Consider the following 25,641-nt stretch of genomic DNA (forward strand, 5'->3'; position numbering starts at 1 on the left):
ATGACTCATTCGAAGTACATTATAAGTGCTGCCTCCTCGTTAGGGTTCGTTAGGGTTTTCGTGCGGAGATCGCGAAGCCGGCAGCCACTCCGGCGTAGGAAAACACCGGAGGCTACTCCAAGGTTCTTCTTCTTGTTTTTTTCCCCATTCGTTCTTCGTTCTTTATATGTGTGAATGTTATGGTTTCCTGTTTGCCTTTCCCTGCTTTCGTATTTTTTTTTGGTACAGAATGCGAGGGAGGGTTGGTTGGTGAGTGTAGATGTGATTTGCTTTGTTTAATTTGATGGGAATCATGGCCTCCCGAATGATGTTTTTGTTGTTATTTTTGTGCGTAGGATTTGTTACAAGTAAAAACTTTTGCTTCACTGTTAAATTATATAAGGTTTCGTGTTTTTAGTTTGATGATTCATTCCCTTTTCATCCTACTTAATTATTTTTAATTATCCTTTTTATGAAGATAGGTAGGAAAGATGTCTCATCGGAAATTTGAGCACCCAAGGCATGGATCTCTAGGGTTTCTCCCAAGGAAGCGAGCTTCTCGTCATCGTGGAAAAGGTATTATGGAAAAATTGTCAGTGTGACTTCTGCATTCTTGGACAGGTTTCCATTTTTTTTTTTTGTTCTTTGCACTGTAATTTCCCTGTCATTTTTTAACCTTTTTTTGTTAGATTCAATGATGATAAGCCTATGTAGTTTTTTAACTTGCAAATTTTCACTTAAATTTCTTTCATATATTTGGGGCGGAGTGTCAGATTTTTTATTTGAAGTTAAGAGGAGTCATAAATTTTGCAATATGTCTTGGTAAATCTAATCCAAATTTGACAGCCACATTAGGGAAGTGTTTTTATTCTGAATAAGCTACAAGCAGTCAAAAGAACAACTAAGTGGAGTTATATTCCACTAATTTGAAGTGTATTTATAAATGTTACACAAATTATTAATGTATTTAGACCTGGATACAGATTATCAGTTGTAGACCTGGATACAGATTATCAGTTATATTCCACCTTGGCGGAACAATATATCTAATTGATGTAGTATCTGACAGTACTAGTTGGGAACACATTTTGAAGAAAAAAATTTGTACGTTCCACATATATCCAATTGATGCAGTATCTGACAGTACTATGGGAACACATTTTGAAGAAAAAAATTTGTACACATGAATATACCATGTAGTATCCATTTCTAAAGAAGTTATTTCCACGGAATTTTTTTGATGTGTATGGGATGTTCTAGTTTAGCTGTAAATTTTAATACTTGAAAGTCTTGGATTGCATAGGTTCTACTGGATATTATTCATATGTGGTTTCTATGTTGAGTCTGCATGGCATTCTAGAATCTTGACACTTTGAATATGCTGTTTCTTCTAAATTATTAAGACTGAGGATTGATAATTGGCTGCCTAATTTTACCCTCTGAATTTTGTAGACCTTCAATTATCATTATTAGCACAAAAGAAGCCTCTAATGTGCATTCACTTTTAATAGGCCTTCATCCACATGTGCAATTTGACATTTTAAAGCTATCTTTATTAGCATGCCTGGGCAATAACAGTTCTCTTTGTAGTTTCTCTGACTGTTGTTGCTAGGGCATTTGAGACCCGCAGTCAAATTTTGTTTGTCTAACAATGCATATGTTTTTGATTATTTTTCAATGCAGTGAAGTCCTTCCCCAAGGATGATCCTACAAAACCCTGCAAGCTCACTGCATTCCTTGGATACAAGTCTGGTATGACCCACATTGTACGTGAGGTTGACAAACCAGGATCAAGTAAGTGTTAGTTTGTCAGATTCTACACTTGCAGTTGATATTTTGATTGCTAATGCCTTTTCTCTTGCATCAATTTTCTTGCTTACTGTTTTATGGAAATCATTTAAGGACTACTAAGCATATTTTCACTAATCGTTGAGATGGCATTTTAGTTATAATTCATTGTATGCTTGCATATGATGCTTTTGCATTGCAATCCTTACCCTCTAGATTTTTTTCACATATTTTGCCAGTTCCTATAGAACCTATTTAGTTGGCTACTTCTCAGCATCTTCCATGCTTATTGATTTAAAATGTGAAACTCATTTGATGCATGCAACATATCTTCTCCTTGTTCTCAGAGCTTCATAAGAAGGAGACTTGTGAGGCGGTTACCATCATCGAAACTCCACCGATGGTTGTTGTTGGACTCGTAGCCTATGTTAAGACGCCACATGGTCTTCGTACTCTCAACACTGTATGGGCTCAGCATTTAAGTGAGGAAGTGAGGCGGAGATTCTATAAGAACTGGTACAAGAGTAAGAAGACGGCTTTCACAAAGTACTCTAAGAAATATGAAAGTGAAGAGGGAAAGAAAGAAATTCATGCCCAACTGGAAAAGATGAAGAAATATGCCTCCGTTGTCCGTGTTCTTGCTCACACTCAGGTGCATTAAATGGATGAATTATTCTAAAAGCATCACCATTTGCGAATGGTGTTGTTTAGAACAATCTATTACCAGAATTAGCTGATGTTTCTTTCTGCTCTTTTGCCATAGATAAGGAAGATGAAGGGTCTCAAGCAGAAAAAAGCTCATCTGATGGAGATCCAAGTTAATGGAGGCACTGCGGCACAGAAGGTTGATTTTGCTTACAGCTTCTTTGAGAAGCAAATCCCCCTTGATGCTGTTTTCCAGAAAGATGAAATGATTGATATTATTGGTGTTACAAAAGGAAAAGGTTATGAAGGTGTTGTGACTCGTTGGGGTGTCACCCGCCTTCCACGGAAGACACACAGGGGTCTCCGCAAGGTTGCCTGTATTGGTGCTTGGCATCCTGCCAGAGTATCCTACACTGTTGCTCGTGCTGGACAGAATGGTTATCACCACCGAACTGAAATGAACAAAAAGATTTACAAGATTGGTAAATCTGGGGATGAATCCCACACTGCTATGACCGAGTTTGATAGGTAATTTGTTATCTAACATTTATTTCATGTGTGTCCTCCCAAGGTATTACATTCCGAAATGTTACATTTTGCTTTTTGGCAGGACTGAGAAAGACATCACACCCATGGGCGGCTTCCCGCACTATGGTATTGTGAAGGATGACTATATAATGATCAAGGGTTGTTGTGTTGGGCCGAAGAAAAGAGTTGTGACTCTTCGTCAATCCCTATTAAAGCAGACTTCTCGTGTTGCCCTTGAGGAGATTAAACTCAAGTTCGTAGATACTTCTTCCAAGTTTGGTCATGGACGTTTCCAGACAACTCAAGAGAAGCAGAAGTTCTACGGCAAGCTGAAGGCATGATTCTAACTATAATATATTCACTTGGCATGTCTCAAAGACCTGTTCTGTTAAAGAGTTTTGTTTCGAAGGATTTTCTCTGCATGATTTGGATTTCTAAATTTCTAAACTGTCCTGTCTTTAACTTTTTGGAATTGGTTTATTCAGACTCCAATGTTTTTGTCAGGTTTGACATTTGGGAATTTGAGTTTCTTGTTGTTGGAAATGCAAGTTTGCTCATGAGTAAGGTGTCAATATTTTAGAGAGGTGTTTGATTTGACTTGTGCTTCGGCCAACGTAGATCAAGAATGTGACAGTAATAGAGCCTCTTACTAGCATTTCCTCACTTTATATTCTCTCTACTACCTGATTTATTATTCGCTGGGGAATTTTTTTAATTATATCTTTTCGTAAAGTTGTTTCGATATGTTCTTTTTGTAGTGTCACGTTCGTACTTAAAATCGCCGTCGTTTTTGTTTTGATTTAAATAACAAAACATAATTGGATACTAAACATAGCAAACTATGATCGTTACTGGCTTGTGGGTCTCATGTGATACATTTTTTTTCCCATTTAAAAGTCTTCTGAATTTAGGCCTCGTAATTAAATTTTCAAATTTCTCGCTTCATTTTCAAATTTTCCCGCTAGCATGGCTACGACCTTCTTCCCAAACTATTCAAGAGGCAATTATCTTCAAACCCTGTTTCTTATACTTTCAGCCTCGAATCCTATTCATCCTGGCAATCCATCTATAATCTTCAGTAGACATGACTAGAGGTATTATTTTATTCGTCCATCAAACTAAAACAAAGGGGCACATCTCAAAAAAAATGGCCGAATTGTAAAGGCAATCAAATTAAAGAATTTCTAAATCCCAACAATTGTCATTCTGGAACACACTGTTGACCATGCGATCTGTGCCTCGCAGTTCATCGAAGGCACTATGCCCTAATTTTTTTTATTTTTATTTTTTTGCAAAAACACTCTCTTGATGTTTAGATATGTGTTTACAACACAAAATCATACATGAACACTTCAAGCTTTACCAACTAATCCTCTTCTCTTTCTCGCTGTACTCTGGCTGTCTCATGAGGAAAATGAGAATGGCATGGCAAAACGGCGGTATGACCTCTAGAAGCATATACAGAGTTTGTGAGAAAAAGCAGAGATGGGAAACAGATCAGCAACAGAGTAACTTTGACACGCACTTCACCTTAATTTGTTATTCTATTCAATCTGATATTGTGGTTTTTACGGGGAATCCTTTGTAGAGGAGCAATTATCTGTGGCATTGTCATGCCTCCCGAAACAATGATCTCTACAGCATTGGAACATATCAACGTAAACATTTCAGCAACTAATAATAAATAGTGCTCACTATCAAGTATATTACTGTAAAATGATTAAAAACAACTTGTAAAGTATCAAAATGTATAAGATTTGAGAAAGTAAGAATATAGATTGCTCACTATTAAGCATATTCTGTAAACTGATAAAACAACTCAAAATTTATCAGGCTGGAAATTGTAAAGAGAAAACAAGTTTCAGTAAAACAGTTCCAGAAACAGGAAGGGTCGAGCATGAAACATTAGTATTTAAGATTATTTCAAATTATTAATTATTATATTTTAAGCATTGAAGCATTAAACAATTTTTGTGGCCTATATGAATTATTCAAGATTCATTTTTCTTTTTGTTGTATTAAAATTATTAGCAAAAATTATTTAAATTATTATATTTGAATCATTAAAGTCTTAAACATTTTCAGTGGCGTACATGAATTATTCAAGATGTTATTTTTCTTTTGTTTATCTATTACTAGTAAATAATATTCAAAATTAATTGTATTTGAAGAATTCAAGCATTAAACCATTTTTAGATACGTGTATGCATTATTTCAGATTCATTTTTCCTTTTGTTGTATCAAGTTACAAGGAAAGGAATTTCTTAAATCTTTTATTAGCTTATACATTAAAGAAAATTGTTTTTTTCTCTAATTTCTAATTCTTTTCCTGTTTAAAATTTGTTATTTTACGTGTTCTCAGTTTTTCAAATTAGATAAATGTCCAATATTCATAATTTTGGGTTAGTCAATCCAATTAAAAATTTTATGAACAATGTACAATATTAGGTCAGTGCCTAGTTTTGGATTGTTCTGGTGAACCTGAGCACTTTGATGATGTTCCTCCATTTTACTGGTGAGATGGATTTCTCAATTTGAAACTAAGAAATGGGTATGCATACACCAAGAAAAGGAAATCAATGCAAACAAGGCAATTAGAATTACTAAGTAAATTGACCAAATAGTATTTCAACGTGGATAGATTTTACACTGACCATTTAAAAAAAATTATATGATGGATGATTGCTTTAACAAGCAGGAAAAGAGAGAATGATGTTGAAGAATTAGAGCATCAGGAAAATTGCATATTCTATTTCGTTAATTCTGCCAGAAAATTGTTTAGTGATCGTTATGGTGATGACAGATATAAGGTCATGACTCAAGCGGAAGAACGTTGACAATAGCTCAAAAAGAGGTGACTCAGCCTCAGGTGGCTTAGGCATTGTAAGACACATCAAAAATAGAATTTCACCAAATGGAAAACCAAATAAATCAATTGCTAAGGCCTAAGAGATATTATCATCAAAAAGTTGATAAAAGGATAATGAAATAAAAACCTAGAGATTAAGGAGCCTGACCTATGCCTTCACGAACAGAAAGGTTAGGCCTAATGATTTCTTCAGAGTTAACCAAGAATATATCACCAATATAAAGATGGTTGGTTGGAACATAAATACTGCATAACTCTTCATCGCCTTTGTCATTCTGCAATGTGGGGAAAAAATTATCCTATTCTAATAACATTTACAACTGGATATGAATGAGTATAAAAAATTATACGTAAAGAAAAACGAGTGCTATAGATACCATGCTTGAAAAATATCAGGCGTGCAATACACAGATTTATTACTTATCAGACAAGTGATAGAAAGACTATTTAGCAAGAAATGGAGTGATATAAAAACTGCAAAAAGCATATTATGAAACCAAATAGGTATGTTGTTTGGTAGCAAAGCAAACAACATAGCTGGGTGCAAGAAAGGAAATCAAATCGTGTTAATAAACCCATTGAAACAATAAATTGCCAACTTAAGCTATGACCAAGAAACTACATAAATTTTTAGTAGACTAGGCAGAATCATATTAGTGTGAAATGATAAAGAGCAGTCTAGTACACAAAGCTCCCGCCAATGCAAAGTCCAGGAGAAGGGTCAGCCCATATTAGTGTGAAACAACAACAACAACCAAGCCTTATCCCACTAAGTGGGGTCGGCTATTAGTGTGAAATGATAGAAGGAATTAAATTACCTGAAGAACCACTGTTGATGTAATAAAACCAAATGCATACTCCCCAACACGTGGATGGCGAATAATTGCAACCTCTTTAAAAGCTGTGGTATTTTGATCTGTGCAAAAAGAGTCAAGTCAAAACATGGATTTGTTCAATGTCCAGTCAAGGTCTCAGTAAGGATATTTTCTTAATTGGAAATGACAATTAGCAGATACTGTCAGATTAGACCAAAAGAAGATGATTATTTGGATGTATTGCAAAATATAAAACAAATTTCATATTGAAAGAAAATATGAAAAATGCTCCCAAAACAAATGCAACTTATTTTTTCCATATCCAGAAACTTCAAATTGGATATGTATCCAATCCAAAACCATAAAACCAATTACACTCCTTGTCTACCCTTTCCAAAAAAAATTTGATGTGTTAAAATACATCAGACAAGTAATTCCTTGTGTTGGTTGCACACTAGAAATTTTAGGTTTCACTTCTTCAGCAACTTGTCCTTTATGCAAATGAAAACATTTAATTCTCAACCCAATTTTCAAAGTATAATTTTATTTTTCATTGGTACAAAGAATGACGGCAAATTTATTGAATTGACCATAAAAAATTAATTAAGAAAGTCAACATAATAATTTCCATAAGCCCAAAAATGTCATTTTATACAGTATAGTTAGCTCTTATGGGTAAAATAAATACTGCAAATGCTGTAGCGATTAAAAGCAATCAACATTTAGCCACTACCAACTGTATGCTCTATAGGTTTTCATGAAATAAAATTAAATATGGACCTTTTCCAGACAAATGCAGATACCTGGAGAAATTGCAGTGCTAATTTGCTTTGATGCTGAATAAATGTGCCTCACAAAGGGCATTCGTTTTATGAACCACTCTCCCAACCAGACAACTGTTGATCCCAGCCAGGATGAAGCAAAAATTCCAATGAGAATCACGAATATCAAAGATGTCAAGAACCCAAGGCCTTCAATTTGAAGAAAGAAAAATTGTGTTACAATGAATCAAATTCCTGTTTATGTAAAAAAAACATCACATGAAATTGGACTAAACAAAACTTCAAAAATGTAAGTAGCAATAGCCCAAACAGCCAAATTTTGGGGTGTATGGTTAACAAATTATTCAAGATACCCTTATACCGAGTAGCAAATTAACATACTATGGCACAGGAAAGTGCACAGAAATAGAATTGGAAAACGGGGGACGAATTTTGGCTCAGGAAATATTTTCCAAAACAAAATTCCTATAATTTTATCAATTTAACTACTATGAAAAATACTTTCAAAGGAGATAATGATAAATAACATCATGAAATAATATAGGCAATATTAATAGTTATCAGTTCTCCTATCTGCTTAATTATTAGTACTAGAAATGAAAAATATTTGTAACCAGCTGAGTTTCTCCGATGTATTTAATCCAACTTGAGGGGCGTATATGGCCCTAGAGACTTAAATCTAAATACCATATGATATTAAAGGGCATGTTGTAATTTTTAACATTGATCAATAATATAGATAGGTAGAGGGGACTACCTACGATGATTGACTCTAATAATGTTTCTGTCACATTTTCCAAACAAGTGGCGTCATTTATGACTCAGGTCATGTTACTTAACATGACCCATTTGATTAAACAGGTTAGGTTGAGTCAGGTAGGATCAACATGTTTAATAATATGTTCATGTTCAAGTCATAGATTTTGACCAATTTAATAAATGAATCGTGTTCAAGAAGCATAACAGGAGCTAACCAAAATTATACACCAGCTACTAAGTATTCCCTTTCTACCCATACATATATTATACTAAGTGACATAAATCAGACCCTTGTATATTATATATTCACATGCAGGTCCTATCAGTTCATAAAAGATGTGAATTATAGAATAACTCCATTTCATACTACAATGAAGAAACAATTTTCTGCTATACAAATAGAAAGGAAAAAGAAAGAATAAACTCACCAAAGATGTCAATTCCAAGCTTGTCGTATATTGGACTGAAAAAACCATCAACGAACTGAATAAACCACCATGTAATGTAAAAAGTGACTGCAACAGGGAAGAGAACTACACTGAAAAACAAGAGAGCCAAATGTCAGAAAATTTTAAATGCAAGAAATCAGAAGAATGAATATGATATAACTGACCATCCAGTCATAAACTTCTTTGACACCCAACTCTGAAGAACAGCGCAACAGGCCTGTAAATAACAAGGCCAAAGACTGTGAGCTAATTTTATATAATAAACTAGCCTGACATGATTATGGATGTAATGCATGTCATAGTTCGTTACTCCAAAAATAGGAGCAATAACTAACAATTTTAACTTTTTCATTGTCTAAATTATCCTGATGTAACTTTTAGCCATGAGTATGGAATGCAAATTTCTTATGCCATGTAACTTGAGATTAAAGAAAAAAAAATCTTCTTGTGAGGTATCTATTGAGTGCAAATATAACAATAAGGTTGTGTTTCCTACAAGAGGAAGGAAACGGCTATGGAGCTAGGGCAAGAAAGAGGGTAGAAAAAAGAATTTAAAAGGATATATTCTGAAATACGAGTCATGGGGCAGCTCAAGGTTTACATAATTATTTATGATACTTTATGACATTTTCACTTTGTTATGTCCAAAGGTTAATATCATCTCAGTACTTAATACAAGTTTCTTGTTCTTTTTCAAAAATAAAAAAAATAAAAGAATAGTCATCATTGTACAGATGAAAATAGGTGCGCTCTTTTGCAGTGAGTTTCCTTAGTAAATGGGTGGTGTCAAATTCCCAATTTGTTACACATTTATTAATATTTTAACTTTTTTTTAACACAACTTATCTTCGCAGAAGACGGCCATAAATTGTTACAATGTGCAAATTGAGCTGTAACATACAAATTATATACACCCAAGGCTCTGCTCTCTGTATCCTGTTATAGAGGCGTAGCTATGGAATGCGTGTCTAAGCCTGCCTGAACCCGGGAATCTATTAAATTGCATACCATACCAACTAATAATGAAAACTACGGCCTTCTCTATCAACATGGTTACAATCCCTTCCATAGATGATCACTCTATTTCATGTACTCTGAATCGGTTCATATTTGAGGTCCATTAACATTGCTCAAACGTAGTTAACTTTCTCTGCCATCCAGCTAACTAGGAACTAATTGATCGAAACAAACTATGATCCTAAACCAAATATTGCCAAACTCGACTTATCCAACTCGAAGAGCACAAACTCGATACAAGAAGCACCTAAAGACAACCACAAAAATGTCCCGCTACAATCTTGCCCAACTTTTCTCCCGATCCAAATCGGAACCCTAACCAACCGCATCAAAGCTAACAAAGAGACCATAACCCCAGACGCTATCAGATCTGGCAGGCACGCACCTTCCTGGTGGAGGAACTCGGCGAAATTGGGGGCGCTTTGGCTGGGTCTTCAGGGTCCACCGCCTGGCTTAGCGGAATGGAGGTGGATTCCTTCTCTTCCGCCATGCTTTTTTCCCTATCCTCTCCTCGCTTTCCCTCTATCTCCCGATCTCGACTCCGACGCGGAATGGCGAGACTTGACTAACGCCCCACTGCCAGAAGCCGAAGCGTAGACCGCAAGAAATGCCGATGGAGGATGCCGTTTTCTAACGGTTCGAGTTTATTCCTCGGGAGTCGAAGGCCGGCGGGCGGAGTCAGACGAGAAAGCGGCGGAGTCCAAGTTGGAGTCTGATCACACGATGCTTTGGATAGTGAATATAATATATTATTAATCGCATCATTAGGATATATATATATATATATTTGATTAAATTGAATAAAAAAATAATTTAACCATTACTACACGTTGTAGCAATTAATTTGTGAATACTAGAATAACACTAGAATAAAAATATTTTTGATATAAAAAATATGATGAAACATCCCTTTTAACTTTTTAAAAATAAGAGACCCTCTTTTGATAATTCTGATAATTAAGAGTACTTTTTTTACCCAGTTTTCTTTTTTGAAAGGAAGAGAAGTGTAATTTTGCTTTTTCACAGTGTGCTTCCCTAATTTGAAATTGGTTTTTAAGTTCTGAGTTAGGTTATGACTGTTATTCTTGCCGGCCTCTATAACCTTCCTCTCGGGGTTCTTAATTGTACTTCTCTAAAGAAGATCCTGCTTCTTCTGTTCTTCACTTTGTCACCCTCTCTTCTCTTCTCTGCCCGTTCTCCATCTGTCATTCAAATATAATTCCGATATGATTTTAAAAATACTAGCGCATTCAACCGAATCTTTTGCCAATAAATATTTATAAATCGATGAAGAACCACCACAAATTGCAGTCTCCAGAGACAACAAATGGATAGAAGTACGAAAAATGAACCATTTTACAAAATAATCGGCCACCAATTAATAATAACAATACAACATGAAGCAGCTCATAGATATCGCAACATTGCACAACGCGCTAAAGATTATATTAACTCCAGCAGCAAGAGGCCAGAGAATGTGGCCACCTTTAAGAGCATGTAGAACCCACCCGTAACTGAGGCATCCGATGAGGAACCTGGAGTTGTTGATCTAGGCGATGACGGTGGTGGTGGAGGTGGCACATCACAAGTACCGAATGTAGCATTCGACTGTAACACCATAACGAAGTTAGAATGACAATAGAATATTGAGGCAAGGATTCAGATATAAATTGCAAAAGCATTTCGACTTAGGATTTTTTTTAAACCAAAGTCTACTCACCCTGCAATATGCAAAAGTATCGCATCCACAGACCATGTGCCCATTTGCAACATTTACAGCTTCAGGAGCATCACCCAACTGCATTATATAAGAAGGAAAGTAAATCAAAATTTAGACCGAAGTCATACCTGTGAGGTGAAACAACGAGGAACAAGAAGGATACACACCAAGTAGAAATCAACAGCTACAAAGTTGGCCCAGCGGTTGGCTGAATAATTATGACAAGTTCCAAGCATGCTCACTAGAGGGGATAGATTATTGCTGCAAGCAACAGTGTCGTCTGGATTTGTTTGAAAATAGTTCATCAGCACAAGGGATTTGGAGGTGGTGTTCATGGGTGATGATTCTGTTCGATTGGGGCATGTAGTTGAATTTAATCCTCCATTACCATCTGCCTCATAAAGTCATCACATGGAGTTCGTCAAAACAAACATAATAAAATCTGTTGCGGCAAACATAGGAGAAAATATCCGTACATTGATTTTCTACTACATAGTTCCACTCATATGCAATGCCCTCGGAAGCTTCCTTGGAAGCTATGGATGTGAAGACCAGAAGACGATGATTCTGGTTGATCATTGAACTTAGCAAAGGCCAACTGCCATTCCTTGGCATCTGGTCCACTGGGTACCAATAGTTCATTAGACCTGAAGCATTGAACACCCTGGTCAGACCATTTGTGGATCTGACGTAATCTTCAATGAATATGGTTACCACCTCGTTGGGGTTCGCTTCTAGGAAGACCTGGATTTCTCTCAGAACATTGATAGCAGGTTGCTGATCAAGCATCATAGAATTAATAACTAGTTAATCAGGACAACTGAAGAACTGATTCAAATCAGAAGCTTTTTATTTTGCAAAAAGTTCAAATTAGAAGCTTACGAATGCAGTGAAGTTGTGGCACTGGCCTCCAAACGAGTGGCAAAGCCAGACGTCGTTCTCAAAATCATACATATCCAGCATCAAACCCCTTACACCATTCTGCAGATAAGCATGAAAATGAATTTTATGTAAAATGTGAGCTCCTAGATAAATCTAGGTGCAATTAACTAGTTCTTTAGTCTTGATAAATGGAGTTAAAGGTGTATATGGGTTGTGCCTAGCTAGGCCAGGCAAAATACAGGCATGTTCGCTCTTTTTTTTTTTTTTTCTTCCAAACTCATCCTAGCACAGCTCTAAATGGGTTGTGTCAGACATGAGCAGAAAAAGGGCTTTATCCTGTCCAGCACGAGTTCCGTCTAGGTAAACCATCCCCGTTGATTATAAAAAAAAAAAATTAACTACAATAAAAAAGAACACAGATTTATAAAATTTAATTTTTTTTTAATTTTAAAAATTATAAAAACATTTTTAGAAATTAATTATATAAACGGCAATTGAATTTCAACGTTTGAAAAAGGGGATCAAGTTGCGCACGGAATTCCATGCCCTAGACAATAATGATATGTTTGGACAATTAAATATCTTATGTTCAAATCTGCGATCTACCGACTCTAATTTAAATAAAGGAATAATGAATAATAACTACAATGACCCAGCATCTACTTTTAACAAACCCCCACCATGGCACTTCAAAGTCTGATGAGGTTCTTCACATGGTGTCGGGATCGACTACTAAACTATAAAGGTAGCCACTTATTTATAAAGTAGCAGGTGCAAAGAACGCTATTCATTTTTAACCTAAAAAACTGCAATTAATCCAATAACTAAGATACGAAGCAGGTGCAAAACATGCAAACCCAGATACGACACCGACTTAATACATCCTTCCCTCGACGGATACCATCCGCCACCTGTTACATCTTCCCTCTTGTGGGCCCATCGAATGTGGCGTCGCCAGTAGACGAGCGGGTAAGAAATCAAGTCTCGGTCTTCCGTCAATACACGTATCACCAGAGGGACATGACGAACCACTATGGTCGGGAAAGACAATCGTCGTCTAAGTCGTAACTCAGTCGACACGACAAAAGATTGGACAACGACCTATACTTCGAGCGGCCGCCGCCCGATCGCTTTCTGAGTAACGCCGTGGAGAGGCCGTTTCAGGCGATCTACAGCACATAAAGCACCGGAGAGGCGGCGAAAACCTCCGGTGCGACGAAAACCTCACCGATGAAAGAACTCGAGCGTAAATGAGTAAAAGAAGCACGCGCGAGGAGAGGACCAGAAGGCGTACATTGAGCTGGGAGGTGATGTTATCCTGCTGGTTGGTGTAGGTGATGAGTAGGGAACCAGTGGCGGAGGCCGCCCCTCGCCTAGCGAAGGAGTTGTGCGTTGTCAGCCAAGAGTACTCGTTGAACGGCAAATCCCTCCCCTGTGACATATGAGCAATCCAGATCCCTAGTTAGCGTCCTCCCCCAATCCCTAATGAAACTTCTCATATTGAGATAAAAAGGGGGATGACAATAATGCAGACCCCCAACCTTGGATCTGGGATCATACGGTCGGATGCGCACGCACACGCCCTGTTGGCCACTGCACCCGTCGCATCGCAGTCCGGCGTCGCAGTCGCTGTCGGCCGTGCACATCTCTCCCAGCTGCAAAAGAACCGATCAATCTGAGTCAAACATGGTCAAATTACTCGTCCCGAGAAAGAGAGAGAGAGAGAAAGAGGTGCCAGACCCTAGCCGCCGATGATAGAAGAGGCGTAGCGAGGAGGAGAAGGAGGAGGAGTCTACTCTTCATTTCGGGCCTCGCCGGCGGCTGCCGATTGCAAAGCGATATGGCTTGGTTTTAGCCTTATCTTCTTTCTTACCCTACTGCGAGGGAGATGAACCAGATCGCCCTTTTTATATACAAGGACCATGATGGTGCGGGTTTTGAAGCTCGACGTTAGCCGGTTCGATTCGACCGCAATCGAGATCCATGTGAGGTTCGGGCTCGGTTTGGATTTGATTGGACCAACGTGATGAGTTGTATGAACCACGTTGTGGATTAAATTTCCACGTATTTTTTATATAAAAAAATTGGTCAATGAAATCGTAAAAATAACGATAAAAATAATTTCCTAAAGAATGATGTTCATAATTTATCCGTACGAAAGCTTCGAGGACACGCAGACACCTACCCACTGACTTTTGCAAAAGACTGAAGAGCCCAAACAAAGTCAAGAAAGCGCCCCAAAAAGCCGAACCCTTTTCCCATTTGGGCCGGGCCCTGGGCACCCTCCCGTCCCTTTCTCCTGTACTCACCCATCCACACTCACATCCCACCGACCAACCTTCTGTTGCTTTACGGCTAGGCCTCTCCTGTTGTAGTATCAGATGACGTTACGAAGCCTGTTTGGTGTGCGTTCTCCGCATAGGATACAGTTTTCTTTTTCTGGACCGGCTCATAGTGGACTTTGGGTCACAGCTCACCGTGCTCGCTGGACACAGGTTCGGCTTCAGGGTTCGCAGTAATTAAATGGAAAGCGGAAAGGGAGATCGAGGTAGAACCGTAGCGCAGGGGGAGACGCCGCTCTCACTCCGCTGTCGCCTTCACTCTTCTGCTCCCTCACTCTCATGCCGCCCGCCCGCGCTCTGCTCCTGCTCTTGGCATTCGCTTCTCTCGGATCTCGGTGCAGCCTTCAGGTGATCGCAGGAGGTGAGGCTTCTCCTCGCTGCTACTCGTTTTCGATGCGTGCTGGTCGCAAAGGCGGCACCTTTGTTGTTCCTATTCGCCTAGTGTCTGATCAGGGTGTTTGGTACGGCGGATGGTGCCCCATTAAAATGTCTGTTAGTTAGGACAGAGTGCGAGGAGTTATGTTCGCTCCATTTTGGTGATCAAGTTTTCTACTTTAGTATTGTTGTTGCTTTGGAAGAGTTTTTTTTTTCCTAAAGCAATGGACCAATTTATTTTCAATGCTTTTATAGTGACGCTCGGAATATCTGATTCATTTAGAAGGATCGGGTTGTTCTTGATGCCTTACATACATAGCAATGCTGCTCAGTGGGCGACAGTAAGTTTGAAGCGGATTTTGGTACTTTTATCTTCATTGCTTGAGCAGGGTTAGGGTCGTCTATATATTGGAGCTAAATCATTCAATTCAAGACACTTGAAAAGATGTGGATCACCATGAGCTCAAGTAAATGACTTAAGTTGGTAGTTCTTGATCCTGGATTGGAAATCTATATAACCTCAATCATAGTAATTGGGTTTGATTTCTGTGTATAATGAGCTAGGTGAAAGCGTGTAGGGTCTTCTTTATTTAGTTGTTTTTGGCTGTTCATACTCCATATGTAAATATATATGTATCAGGCTTTAGATTATAATGGTTGTTTGATTGTTGCAACTTTGTTTACATGTTGAAATAATGAAAAGTCTGCTCGTTGCCAAAATTTTGTCTCTGGATGATTTCGTGAAACTTCTGCAAACTTTTTTTCAATTTATATTAGATTGTTACGTCAAGTTATCAAGGCAATGTTTAAAACATATTCCCTAACCTTTTCATATTTTCATATGAATCTCTTTTCTTCCTTTGGCACACCTTACATTATATCCCTTTGTTGATGCCCCATGATGAAGTTTTATAGAAGTGTAAAAATCAAGTAACTAATAGTGGGTAACAAGTGAGCAAAATATTAAATATCTAATAACATAAAAAAATTATAGAGCTTAAGTAAAAAAAACCGAATAAAAGTGGGCAATAAGTGGACCCATGAGAATTGTGGGATTCTTTTTACCCAACAGCTTTGAAGTGAAACTCTTTTGACTCCTCAAGGTTATAGAGACCTGGTTTTTTTAAGTTTGTTGAGTTGTTGCTTCTGTAACTTTTCTTAGTTCTCTTCCATATTATGGAGTCTTCTTATCCATAATGATCATTTCATTTTGTCATGCAGATTGTCCTCTGGACTTTAGTTGGTCAAACTTCAGTTTAGCATCTTCTACTTGTTCAGATCAAAATCAGCGAGGCGAATGTTGTCGTTATATCAGTGCCTTTGTTGCAATATCTATTGCTAGATATGCAAATGCTACTGGCAGACTGGGAGTTCCTGCAGCATTTACTGAAGTCTGCCTTAATTTTATTGCTGAATCCTTCAAATTATATGGGATTCCTGCTAATGCGTTGTCGTCTTGCGGTTTGGGCCCGAAGATTCAAGTTTCATATCAATGCGAGGGTAGAGCTACTGTATTGGAAATAATGCAGTCTCCCAATTTTAGTGATGTCATTGAAACTTGTAATGAGCCTCTTTCATTAGATAATAGTTGCAAGAGGTGTCTAAACTCTGGCATTGTATACCTTCACCACCTTATAGCAGTAGACGATAATGTCACTTTAAGTGTATGCCGTGATGCAGTTTTTGTGACACTTGCAAACCAAGGTGACAACTTTTCTGCTGTTGATCTGGTCACTTGCTTCTTTGGCGTTCAAGGGCTTAGTATTCTTTCAGGTTTGCTGAGTTTAAGATTCATTAAACTGCATGTGTCTTTTAAATGTGTTAATTTTATTGCTCACACTGGATTCCCATTTCATTTTATTCTGGGTAGCTTATGCTCAATGACAAATGTTCATTATAATTTCTTCATAATCTAAACTGATTTGTTAAGAAGCAAAACACAAGGTTTTTTTGGCACTGAAACATAGAAATGGGCAGCTTTACCATTTGGTTTTAAGACTGGGTCGGAATATAACTATTGTTGTAGATGTATATGAGACTGAAGCCTGCAAAATTGAAACTAAGTTCTCTTTACTAGATCCCAGGTCAAGTCATGAGAAAGACTTGTATAATAAAGTAACAAATTCACCTACAATGGAACCTATAATTGAAGAAATTCTACCACCCATTGATAAAACATTTTTAGTTAATTTAATTTCATTGAAACTTGACTATGCTGCTTCTATTTTCCAATATTCCTTTATCAATTAGTTGTCAGCAAGAATTAGCATTTGAGAATTTTTTTATATGTTGAATCTTTTTTCCTTCTTTATTTGTATCATTTGTTCTAAAATGTTTTTATGAGCAATTATAACTTCTTGATGGTTCTGCAGCAATATCCTCAGGGTCACGCACACCTACATCTTCCCCTAGTTCTGTGTCTTCAAGTTCTGTTTCTGCTGAAGCTCCAAAGCAACAATTACTTACTGGTCCTGTCAACAAAAATTGGCATTCTTACCACCTTACACTTCTTCCTGGAATTGGCATTGCAGTTATTGGCCTGTCAATTTTGCTAATTCTAATCTTGATACTGCTTATTCGTCAGAAAAGCAGAAAACTGAAGAACTCAGATTCTCAGATGAGCTCCTGGAATGCTTTTCCACCTGCTCAAGTCCACAGGTCTCAAGAAGGTTCTATCAATTGCCTGCTTGTAGATTTCCTTTAAAATTTCCATTCTTTATGCTCAGAGGTCCAGCCATGAAAATCTAGAAGCTGTTGGTTTTATTGGAAGGACCATCTAATGGAAAATAACCAAGTACAAACGAAAAGAAATGTTCATGAAAGAAATTTGCCCATCTACAATCTAAGTTTGGTACACATGTTTTAATGTCTTTTTAATGTTGAGAACCTAATTAAACATTGTGTAACTAGTTTTTTTTTATTAGATTTTCTTTGAAGAAAACTGATGGTATACAAACTTATTGAACAATTGAATCAAAGTTAACATAATCATAATTGCATCTCAGATTAAATTAATTCTTGATAGCTATTAGCCTTCTCAACAATGTCCTGATAGTTTGTAAAGTGATACCAATCAGTCATATTGGAACTAATTTTTTAGGTCCATCAAACATGTTTGGAAAATTCACATACAAGGAAATAAAAAAGGCAACAGAGAATTTTAGCACTGTCATAGGTAAAGGTGGATTTGGAACTGTCTACAAGGCTCAGTTTGCTGATGGCTCTATAACTGCTGTAAAGCGGATGAACAAAATTTCAAAGCAAGGTGAGGAAGAGTTCTGCCGGGAAATAGAACTTCTTGCAAGACTGCATCATCGCCATCTTGTTGCACTCAAAGGTTTTTGTGCTGAGAGAAATGAGAGGTAAAGAAGTTTGTTATTTTATCAAGTTTAGACTGAATATTCATTACATTTCATCACTTGCAGGTTTCTGATATATGAATATATGGAGAATGGAAGCCTTAAGGATCATCTTCATTGTAATTCTTTGGCTTTGTTGGTTCGGTTATTAATTAGAAGTTGCATTTTTTTTTACTCAAATGCTTCATATTCATGCAGCACCAGGGAAGAATAGGTTAAGCTGGAGCACTAGGCTAAAAATTGCAGTTGATGTGGCCAATGCCCTGGTAAACTATTAGGAACTTAGGAATTTTGCTTGTTACAGAGCCATAACTCTAAGTATGACCTTGCTGAAGCAGTTCTGTATCTTTTAAAATGGTAGGAGTATCTCCATTTCTATTGTGATCCTCCTCTCTGTCACAGAGACATAAAATCAAGCAATATTCTTTTGGATGAGAAATTGGTAGCTAAGGTACATTTTATTAACACTGTGGAATTTTTCGATGCTCTTTAGTGAAATGTTTGATTGAGCAAGTGATGCATATTTATACAGGTGGCAGACTTTGGCCTTGCACATGCTTCAAGAAATGGTGCAATTAGCTTTGAGCCAGTAAATACAGATATCTGTGGAACTCCAGGTGTGTATCTTCCGCAACTCTGATGGTGAAAGAAAACTTTTGGAACTTCCATAGGTTGCACTCAAGAGTGGTTTACTTTCAAAGAATGCATTAGAGTGAAACAAGATCGTCTGTTTTAACTGAATACAAGATAAATAGAAACATTTCAGAAAAATATACAAACTTCTCAAAACCATTCACATATCCATTATACTGTTACAGCAGACTAGGAACGTGATTAGAGTATTTTTCTTCAATTTTCATGTACATTGTCGATTAACATCATCAAACTTAGAAATCATTCATGTTTTAGCCATGTAGGAATAACATCTACAAGGAATATCAGAACAGACATTAAAAGTAATGCCATAAGATCATTTATAAGAAAGCCATGGTTGAAATAATTGAATGTGTAAAAGTTGATCTGAATGTTTAGTCGCAGCTGTTGCTGCTGGAAATGAAGTCTATAGTTCTATGTTTTAAAATGTAAGTGCTGTACACTTTAAATCCAGTAACTAAAACCTTGCGTTTGCTATCCAAGATTCCAAAATACCAGTAGGCAAAAAAATCTTGTTCATTTGCTTGTTGTAACTACATATTGAAGCTGTTATATTTATCTCAGCTGCTTAAGTGTTTTTTGCCAACCAATATATAGAAATTTAAATGTTACTACTTCAGTCAGTAAGAGAAATTTAAAACTTGTAAACATCAATCCACAGGATATATGGATCCTGAATATGTGGTGACTCAAGAATTGACACAGAAGAGTGATATATACAGCTATGGTGTGTTATTGCTCGAGTTGGTGACTGGCAGGAGAGCAATACAAAATGACAGGAATCTCATAGAATGGTCTCAGAAATTCATGGCATCAGTATCTACGATAACTGGTCTGGTAGATCCTGCAATTGAGGACTCTTTTGAGTTTGAGCAATTGCAAATGCTGGTCGAGATCATACAGAGCTGCACCAATAAACAAGGGCGAGATAGGCCATCTATCAAACAAGTGCTTAGGGTGTTCTCTGAGCATCTGGATCCAGTGCAAAATGTTTTTTCAGCTGATGATCCTGCCACAGGAAAGACCAGCATACCAACAATGCACAAGAATGAGGTTATTCCTAACAGTGGCGACGCAAAACTGCAATCGTCCTCCAGTACTTCAAGATCCTACTGTAGCCGAAGTGTCTTGCTTGAAAGCAGTTCACCGCAGTCGCCCTCTGGCTTGCTTTCAGTGTAGTCTAACTTTTCCCAAGTTTTCTTGCGTAGTATTTTGGTAATGAGCAATGGCTACTATAAGCTGAGTGCAGCCTCAAAGTACCTCAAGGATGTGTTGCAGAATTGCAGCTTGCCCGCGTTTTGCTTGGCGATGCCACGGTTAAATATGACATGATGTGGAATGCTAATAACTGCGGTGGCAGTTTAGGTTTTTCATTTGCAAACGTGAGAACATTAAGATGTATAGGCTAGTGGTTTGCTTGTACCTATTTTTGTTTTAACGTTGTAAGTTTTTGGGGAAAAAATTAATTGATTTTCTGAAGCCAATTTGTATATCGATTAATTCTGGTGCATGTGTTCTATACTTGTTTTCTGTTTCAGAGATTGGAAATTAGCTCATGCGGGATTGTCGTTCGAGTGAACTTTTCCCACCTTTCAATTGAAACTCTAGAGGACCTGCTTAACATATTCAGTATTTGTGAGATCATATAGGATTTGTTGGTAGTAATCACAGGAGTGATTTATTTAAGATAATTTATTTTCACCCCTTTAACCAACCAATTTACTGTAGATTGATTGCATCAATCATAAAAGAATGCAATCGACAAGTTTCAGTTCTTGCTGAACAGTATAAGGTTTTCGTAAAGCGATCAAAACTCATTGAACAAATGAAGATTACAAGTTTGTATGTCCCAATTATCGAGGGCATAATATGAGTCAACCGAGGCGACTCTTTATCTGTAGCAAAAGTCAAATAAATAAATTACAATATAATTGCAAAAGATTGAGGTGATATAATGAAGATCATCTGCTGCTGTTCTTAGTCTGCTCGAGATTGGCCAGCACGAGAGGAAAGGATGATGCCGACAATGAGACCATAGAGAGCAAGAGCTTCCGCAAAGATGAGTATAAGAATCATTCCTACAAAGAGCTTTGGCTGCTGGGCATTGGCCCTACAACAAATGGAATGACACAGCATTATGATCAGAATGAAATGATTGGTTCACAGATTCTTGCATCTCATCTCAGTTTTTTCATTACCAACATCAAGAGTGCCAGAGCATTAAGTAACCAAGAACCTGAGTATCAAAGCACATGACGTCCAAGTTCAAAGACAGCAAAAGCAGGTTCTTGTTGAAGGTGTAAAACACACCTACGTTTATCCCACTTTAAACAACACGGGAGTACATCCCCGTATATTAGACATTTTTTTTTGTTTCAACTTCATAAAAATAATCCTATACAGTGTTCATGTTTGTGGCACGGGACACCAGGAGATCCACACACAACAAAAATTTCTATTCTCCAGATTACCCCAATACTCAAGTTTGTAATAATCTAAGATGTACTATACCAATGTCAAAGATCCACACAACATATTACCACCAATAGAATATAGTGAGAAATAACAAAACTTAAAGTTACTAGGGTGCTGTTCTCCAAATATGTTGAGTGTTCCCAGGTATTGAAGGACTGAAACATTTTCTAATGAAGGAAGAAAAGCAAATTCATACCAAAAAACAAATAGTTGCTTAGAGTGATATGTGTCCAAAAGTGTTCATCGCTAAGAAATCAGGGAAATGGAAGACAATAAGTTCTACTTTCTAGAAAAGATAGAGAAATGCAAATTCAGTCAAACTTGAGATTTCGAAGTTACAGATGTCTTTGGTTTTTAAAGAGATTTTCTGTTTCAGCTAAATCATTCGTCATTACTGACAACATCAGTAGCCAATCCCATCATTTTCATATGCTTATTGGAACTAACAGTGGTCCCTCTTCACCACTAATGATTACAAAGATATACGATCCATATGCATAACATAGTCACTTTAAGGTAGACGTCTCAAAATTAAAGACCAAAACTAAGAGTCCCATTCGAGAAGAATGGAATGTGAACAGTTTGATTCAGCTTGCTTAATGCATGTTTGCATCATAAAGGATTGAATTAAGACTCATGCTAGGTATAACCTGGTGTTTGAGTCTAGTTGATGACTATGAAGGAGGCCTAGTGTTGGATTGGTCAGATCGAAGATAACTAGAGAAGCACAACATATCCTGAGTCATGTGGCTTTTGACTCATAATAGAGGAATATGATATCACAGTGCTACTTAATGGTACAAATAAGGTAATTAGGGAGTTTTGAGAGTGACCCATGGGTAGTTGATTCACAAGATAAAATGTTGCAAAAAACGTGGATTGTCTTAAAACATCTCCACAAAACATGATTTGAACAACACCTAACAATTCTGCTGATGCTCTAGAATATGAGGGATCAAAGCATTCTCTCTAAGGTTGAATAGCATCATTGATCAAATCAGTTGCACATGGGCTTGAATGAGGTAGAGAACATTAGAAGAAGATTTTTGTTCTTAGGGAATGCTCTTGGCGTCTTGAAATTTTCTTGCATTTCTCTAGTTGGATTTTCTTTTCACCATGTAGTATTCACATTAAAGAGAAGATTTACTAGAAGAATTATGATGTCCTTGGTATCCTTTTTGGTCCTGTTTTCTACTGCACACCCAACTTTTTCTATAAACACTATGCCCTTTTATGATTGATCGCACTCCTTTCACCCCTTTTCTAATTTGCAACCAATTTTTTCCATTAACAACACTCAGGTGCTTTTTCAATGATTATCTCGCTCAGATGATAATGAGTAATAATAAGCAAAAGACAGTTAGCGGCAGCAATATATACGACATAGACGCAATTGATCAATCATATGCTAAATTCCGGGGAAAAGTTTCTTAGATATAATAGGGATATCTTAAAAGCAGTTAAGCAAAGTTACGAGAATAGAAGACAAGGTGAGAGAATTGGTCGCTAACAATTTAGCCGAAACAAGGGAATACAGATCGTTCTTGGATCTAGAGAGGATCTCAAAAAGATACCTGACTCCAGCATCTCCTACGATGCCAATCGCCATGCCAGCTGAAAGTCCCGCGAGGCCACAAGCGAGCCCCGAAGAGAGGTGCGCGTACCCATCAAAGAGGTAATACGACTTGGCCTTGGGGTTGATCCCGGTGCTTATTATCACCGCAATGATGAGACCGTAGATCCCCAAAACTCCGGCCATGACAACGGGAACTATCGACTTCATCACGAGCTCCGGGCGCATCACGCCCATGGAAGCCACACCAACGCCACTCTTCGCAGTGCCATACGCTGCCCCCATGCCTGAAGGGAACAAAAACGAACCCGAAACATTTCAAAAAATGAAAACTCTACATCGAATCGAGTTCGAAGCCAAGATCGAGACCAGGAAAGAGCGCCTAAATTCAGAAAAATTACAGGAGAAGACGAGCGCCGCGGCCGCGCCGAGGAATCCGAAGAAGGGGGCAGTTTCATCGCCGCTGAAGCTAGACATCGGAGCAGAGGCGTAGAGGAACCCTAGTCGCTCCGGAGGCAGAAAGGAGGAGAGAGAGAGAAAGATCGGTGTCAGATCGGAGGAACGGGGCAGATCGAGATTTACCGCTCGGCCAGAGAACTACATTGTCGCAAAAATACCCTTCAGTATTTTCACGAACTACGGTCGGACCGTCGAAGGAGTTCGATTTTTCGATGGGGTTTTTGGTCATTTACTAGAGAAACCGTGTTTGGTCGAAGCGTTGCTGAATTCGATCGAGCATAAAGATATAAAATTGAATCGAAAAGCAGGAAAAAAGACTTATATCATATTAGTAATATGACGTAATGCAGATCGATAAAACTCGCATTTTTATCGAATAAACGATCATCACTTTCACGTACGTACATTACATATATAGCAACACAATAGCGCTCGATCGGCTCGATCGATAAGCATTTTTGTGAAGCGTGCGTGAAACTTAATTATTATTTTCTATATGTGTTTAATGCTGAATTATTTCTTTAATTTAATTATTATTATAAGCACGGACTAGGACTAGGATTAATTGTTAATTAATGAATTAAGGGCACTTGGGTTTGCCGTGGCTATCTTTCATGTTGGCGTAGCAAGGACACTCGTCCTTGTGGCCGTAAGTCCCGGAAGGCACGCAGTTGCACTTGTGACAGCACGCCATGCAGCACGTCATGCATCGCTCGTGCCTCGACGCCTTGCTGCAGCGACGGCTGCACTCCTTGGAGCAATCTGCAAGGAAGTACTCTTCGTCTCCTGAGCCAATTAATCAAATTAAACGGCACGTAGATTACTCTAGCTACTCACCAATGTTTCCGTAGCCATCAGCTGCCGGGTGTGACTCTGCCTGCAGAACACAGTGGAGATCATTAATCTGCCAGTAGATGTGGGGAATAGACGAATAATACACCTTCACCACCACCACCAGAAGAAGCAACAGAAGAAACAGAAATGAGAAAAGTTTGGCCATTCATTCTATTGCTGAATATTTTAGCGCAGGAGGAACGAACTGTGTGTATTTATATAACTACAAAGTTAACTTGATTGAATTGCTTTGTGGACATGCATGATTTTTGCATGGGTTCCATTTTGTTTCCAGTACGCATGCAGCAGTTGCACTGCACGTTGGTGGCGTTTTGAATGGATGAAAATCAAATTAGAAAAGTAATTGAGACTAATTTGTAAATATTAATATGACAACAAAAAGGAAGGATTAATTATTTAATTTCAGGGGCCAAATGAAAATTTCTGTAATGGCGTAGAGTTTAGTACAGTTATTAGAGCAACTCCAATCCATTCCCAAAAATCCAAATTTGGTGTAAAAATTACATCAATTCTCTCCAACCAATACCTCAAAGTACATCACCAAATTTGATGATGCCATTTATTTATTTATTTTTTGTTATTATATTATATAATTAAAAATAAAGATAAATATAAAATAATATATATTATTGTATTTAAAAAATATATAATATATATTATTAAATATCATAAAAAATAAATGTATAATTATTATTTTAATTATTAATTATTAATTATAAATATATTATTAATTATTTATTATAAATATAAATTAAATGTATATAACACCATATTTTAAGTTTATTATGCATATTTATAATAATTTAATTTATTATAAATTTTATTTATAATATATTTAATATATTTTAATTATAATTATATTTATACATTATTTAATTAATTTTAAAACATATATAATAAAAATTTTAAAAAATTTAAATTTAAAAAATTAACTTATTTAAATATAAATAAAATATTAATTTTAAATATAATAATTATCATAAATTAATTATTAAATTAAAATATATATCGATAATTAAATTATGAATAAATGAATAAAAATAACTAGAATATTCTAAAGAATATTTCTTTTTGGTGTAAAATGGTGTGAGTGGGTTGGAGTTGAAATAGTGTTTGATGTTGAAATTGCATCATTTTGGTGTGAAAATGACACCAAATTTGGTGATATGGGTTGGAGATGGTCTAAGCCCTACTACTGTCGTCTGTCCTTGTAACAGCTGCCGGCGTCGGATTTCACGCCGTCGCCCAGGCTCTCTTGACTGAGCAGGATCCTCGCCGACGAGTGCCTTGTCTTTTTAACATTCCCTCGCCGGCAT

The 25,641-nt window shown here is 37.2% G+C and overlaps 5 protein-coding genes across 7 annotated transcripts; 2 read left to right on the plus strand and 3 right to left on the minus strand.

The window, feature by feature from the left end:
* Positions 1–51: 51 nt before the first annotated feature.
* LOC141838477 (large ribosomal subunit protein uL3-like) lies at positions 52–3,483 on the plus strand. 2 transcript variants are annotated; one of them, XM_074725968.1, is made up of 6 exons: positions 52–122; positions 458–555; positions 1,663–1,773; positions 2,115–2,419; positions 2,531–2,940; positions 3,023–3,483. In XM_074725968.1, the coding sequence occupies exons 2-6, from the start codon at positions 471–473 to the stop codon at positions 3,279–3,281; spliced, it is 1,170 nt and encodes a 389-aa protein (XP_074582069.1). In that variant the 5' UTR covers positions 52–122; positions 458–470; the 3' UTR covers positions 3,282–3,483. The 2 variants fall into 2 exon arrangements, with proteins under 2 accessions (XP_074582069.1, XP_074582068.1); XM_074725967.1 differs by having other exon boundaries at positions 61–122; positions 462–555.
* A 597-nt stretch (positions 3,484–4,080) lies between these two features.
* LOC141838478 (protein LIKE COV 2-like) lies at positions 4,081–10,318 on the minus strand. 2 transcript variants are annotated; one of them, XM_074725970.1, is made up of 8 exons: positions 10,017–10,318; positions 8,779–8,831; positions 8,594–8,703; positions 7,428–7,595; positions 6,628–6,725; positions 5,958–6,084; positions 4,466–4,575; positions 4,081–4,388 (listed from the first exon to the last, which is right to left on the minus strand). In XM_074725970.1, exons 1-7 carry the CDS (start codon positions 10,119–10,121, stop codon positions 4,472–4,474), a joined length of 765 nt encoding a protein of 254 aa, XP_074582071.1. In that variant the 5' UTR covers positions 10,122–10,318; the 3' UTR covers positions 4,081–4,388; positions 4,466–4,471. The 2 variants fall into 2 exon arrangements, with proteins under 2 accessions (XP_074582071.1, XP_074582070.1); XM_074725969.1 differs by having other exon boundaries at positions 4,471–4,575; positions 10,017–10,317.
* A 583-nt stretch (positions 10,319–10,901) lies between these two features.
* Positions 10,902–14,094, minus strand: LOC141838023 (PI-PLC X domain-containing protein At5g67130-like). The gene is made up of 8 exons (XM_074725406.1): positions 13,974–14,094; positions 13,775–13,888; positions 13,528–13,665; positions 12,234–12,332; positions 11,828–12,128; positions 11,519–11,742; positions 11,352–11,429; positions 10,902–11,239 (listed from the first exon to the last, which is right to left on the minus strand). Exons 1-8 carry the CDS (start codon positions 14,034–14,036, stop codon positions 11,075–11,077), a joined length of 1,182 nt encoding a protein of 393 aa, XP_074581507.1. The 5' UTR covers positions 14,037–14,094; the 3' UTR covers positions 10,902–11,074.
* Positions 14,095–14,854: 760 nt separating this feature from the next.
* On the plus strand, positions 14,855–20,411 carry LOC141837578 (putative receptor-like protein kinase At1g49730). The gene is made up of 9 exons (XM_074724960.1): positions 14,855–15,029; positions 16,172–16,723; positions 17,323–17,619; positions 18,051–18,312; positions 18,376–18,428; positions 18,508–18,575; positions 18,671–18,760; positions 18,842–18,926; positions 19,625–20,411. The coding sequence occupies exons 1-9, from the start codon at positions 14,855–14,857 to the stop codon at positions 20,140–20,142; spliced, it is 2,100 nt and encodes a 699-aa protein (XP_074581061.1). The 3' UTR covers positions 20,143–20,411.
* Positions 20,412–20,753: 342 nt separating this feature from the next.
* On the minus strand, positions 20,754–23,543 carry LOC141838024 (V-type proton ATPase 16 kDa proteolipid subunit). Its single transcript, XM_074725407.1, has 3 exons — positions 23,413–23,543; positions 23,013–23,298; positions 20,754–21,073 (listed from the first exon to the last, which is right to left on the minus strand). Exons 1-3 carry the CDS (start codon positions 23,486–23,488, stop codon positions 20,941–20,943), a joined length of 495 nt encoding a protein of 164 aa, XP_074581508.1. The 5' UTR covers positions 23,489–23,543; the 3' UTR covers positions 20,754–20,940.
* Between the last annotated feature and the right edge of the window lie 2,098 nt (positions 23,544–25,641).

The sequence above is a fragment of the Curcuma longa genome, chromosome 11 (genome assembly GCF_044706935.1).
Source record: "Curcuma longa cultivar G26 ecotype Majalengka, Jawa Barat chromosome 11, ITB_CL_G26_1.1, whole genome shotgun sequence".
Taxonomy (NCBI): Eukaryota; Viridiplantae; Streptophyta; class Magnoliopsida; order Zingiberales; family Zingiberaceae; genus Curcuma; species Curcuma longa.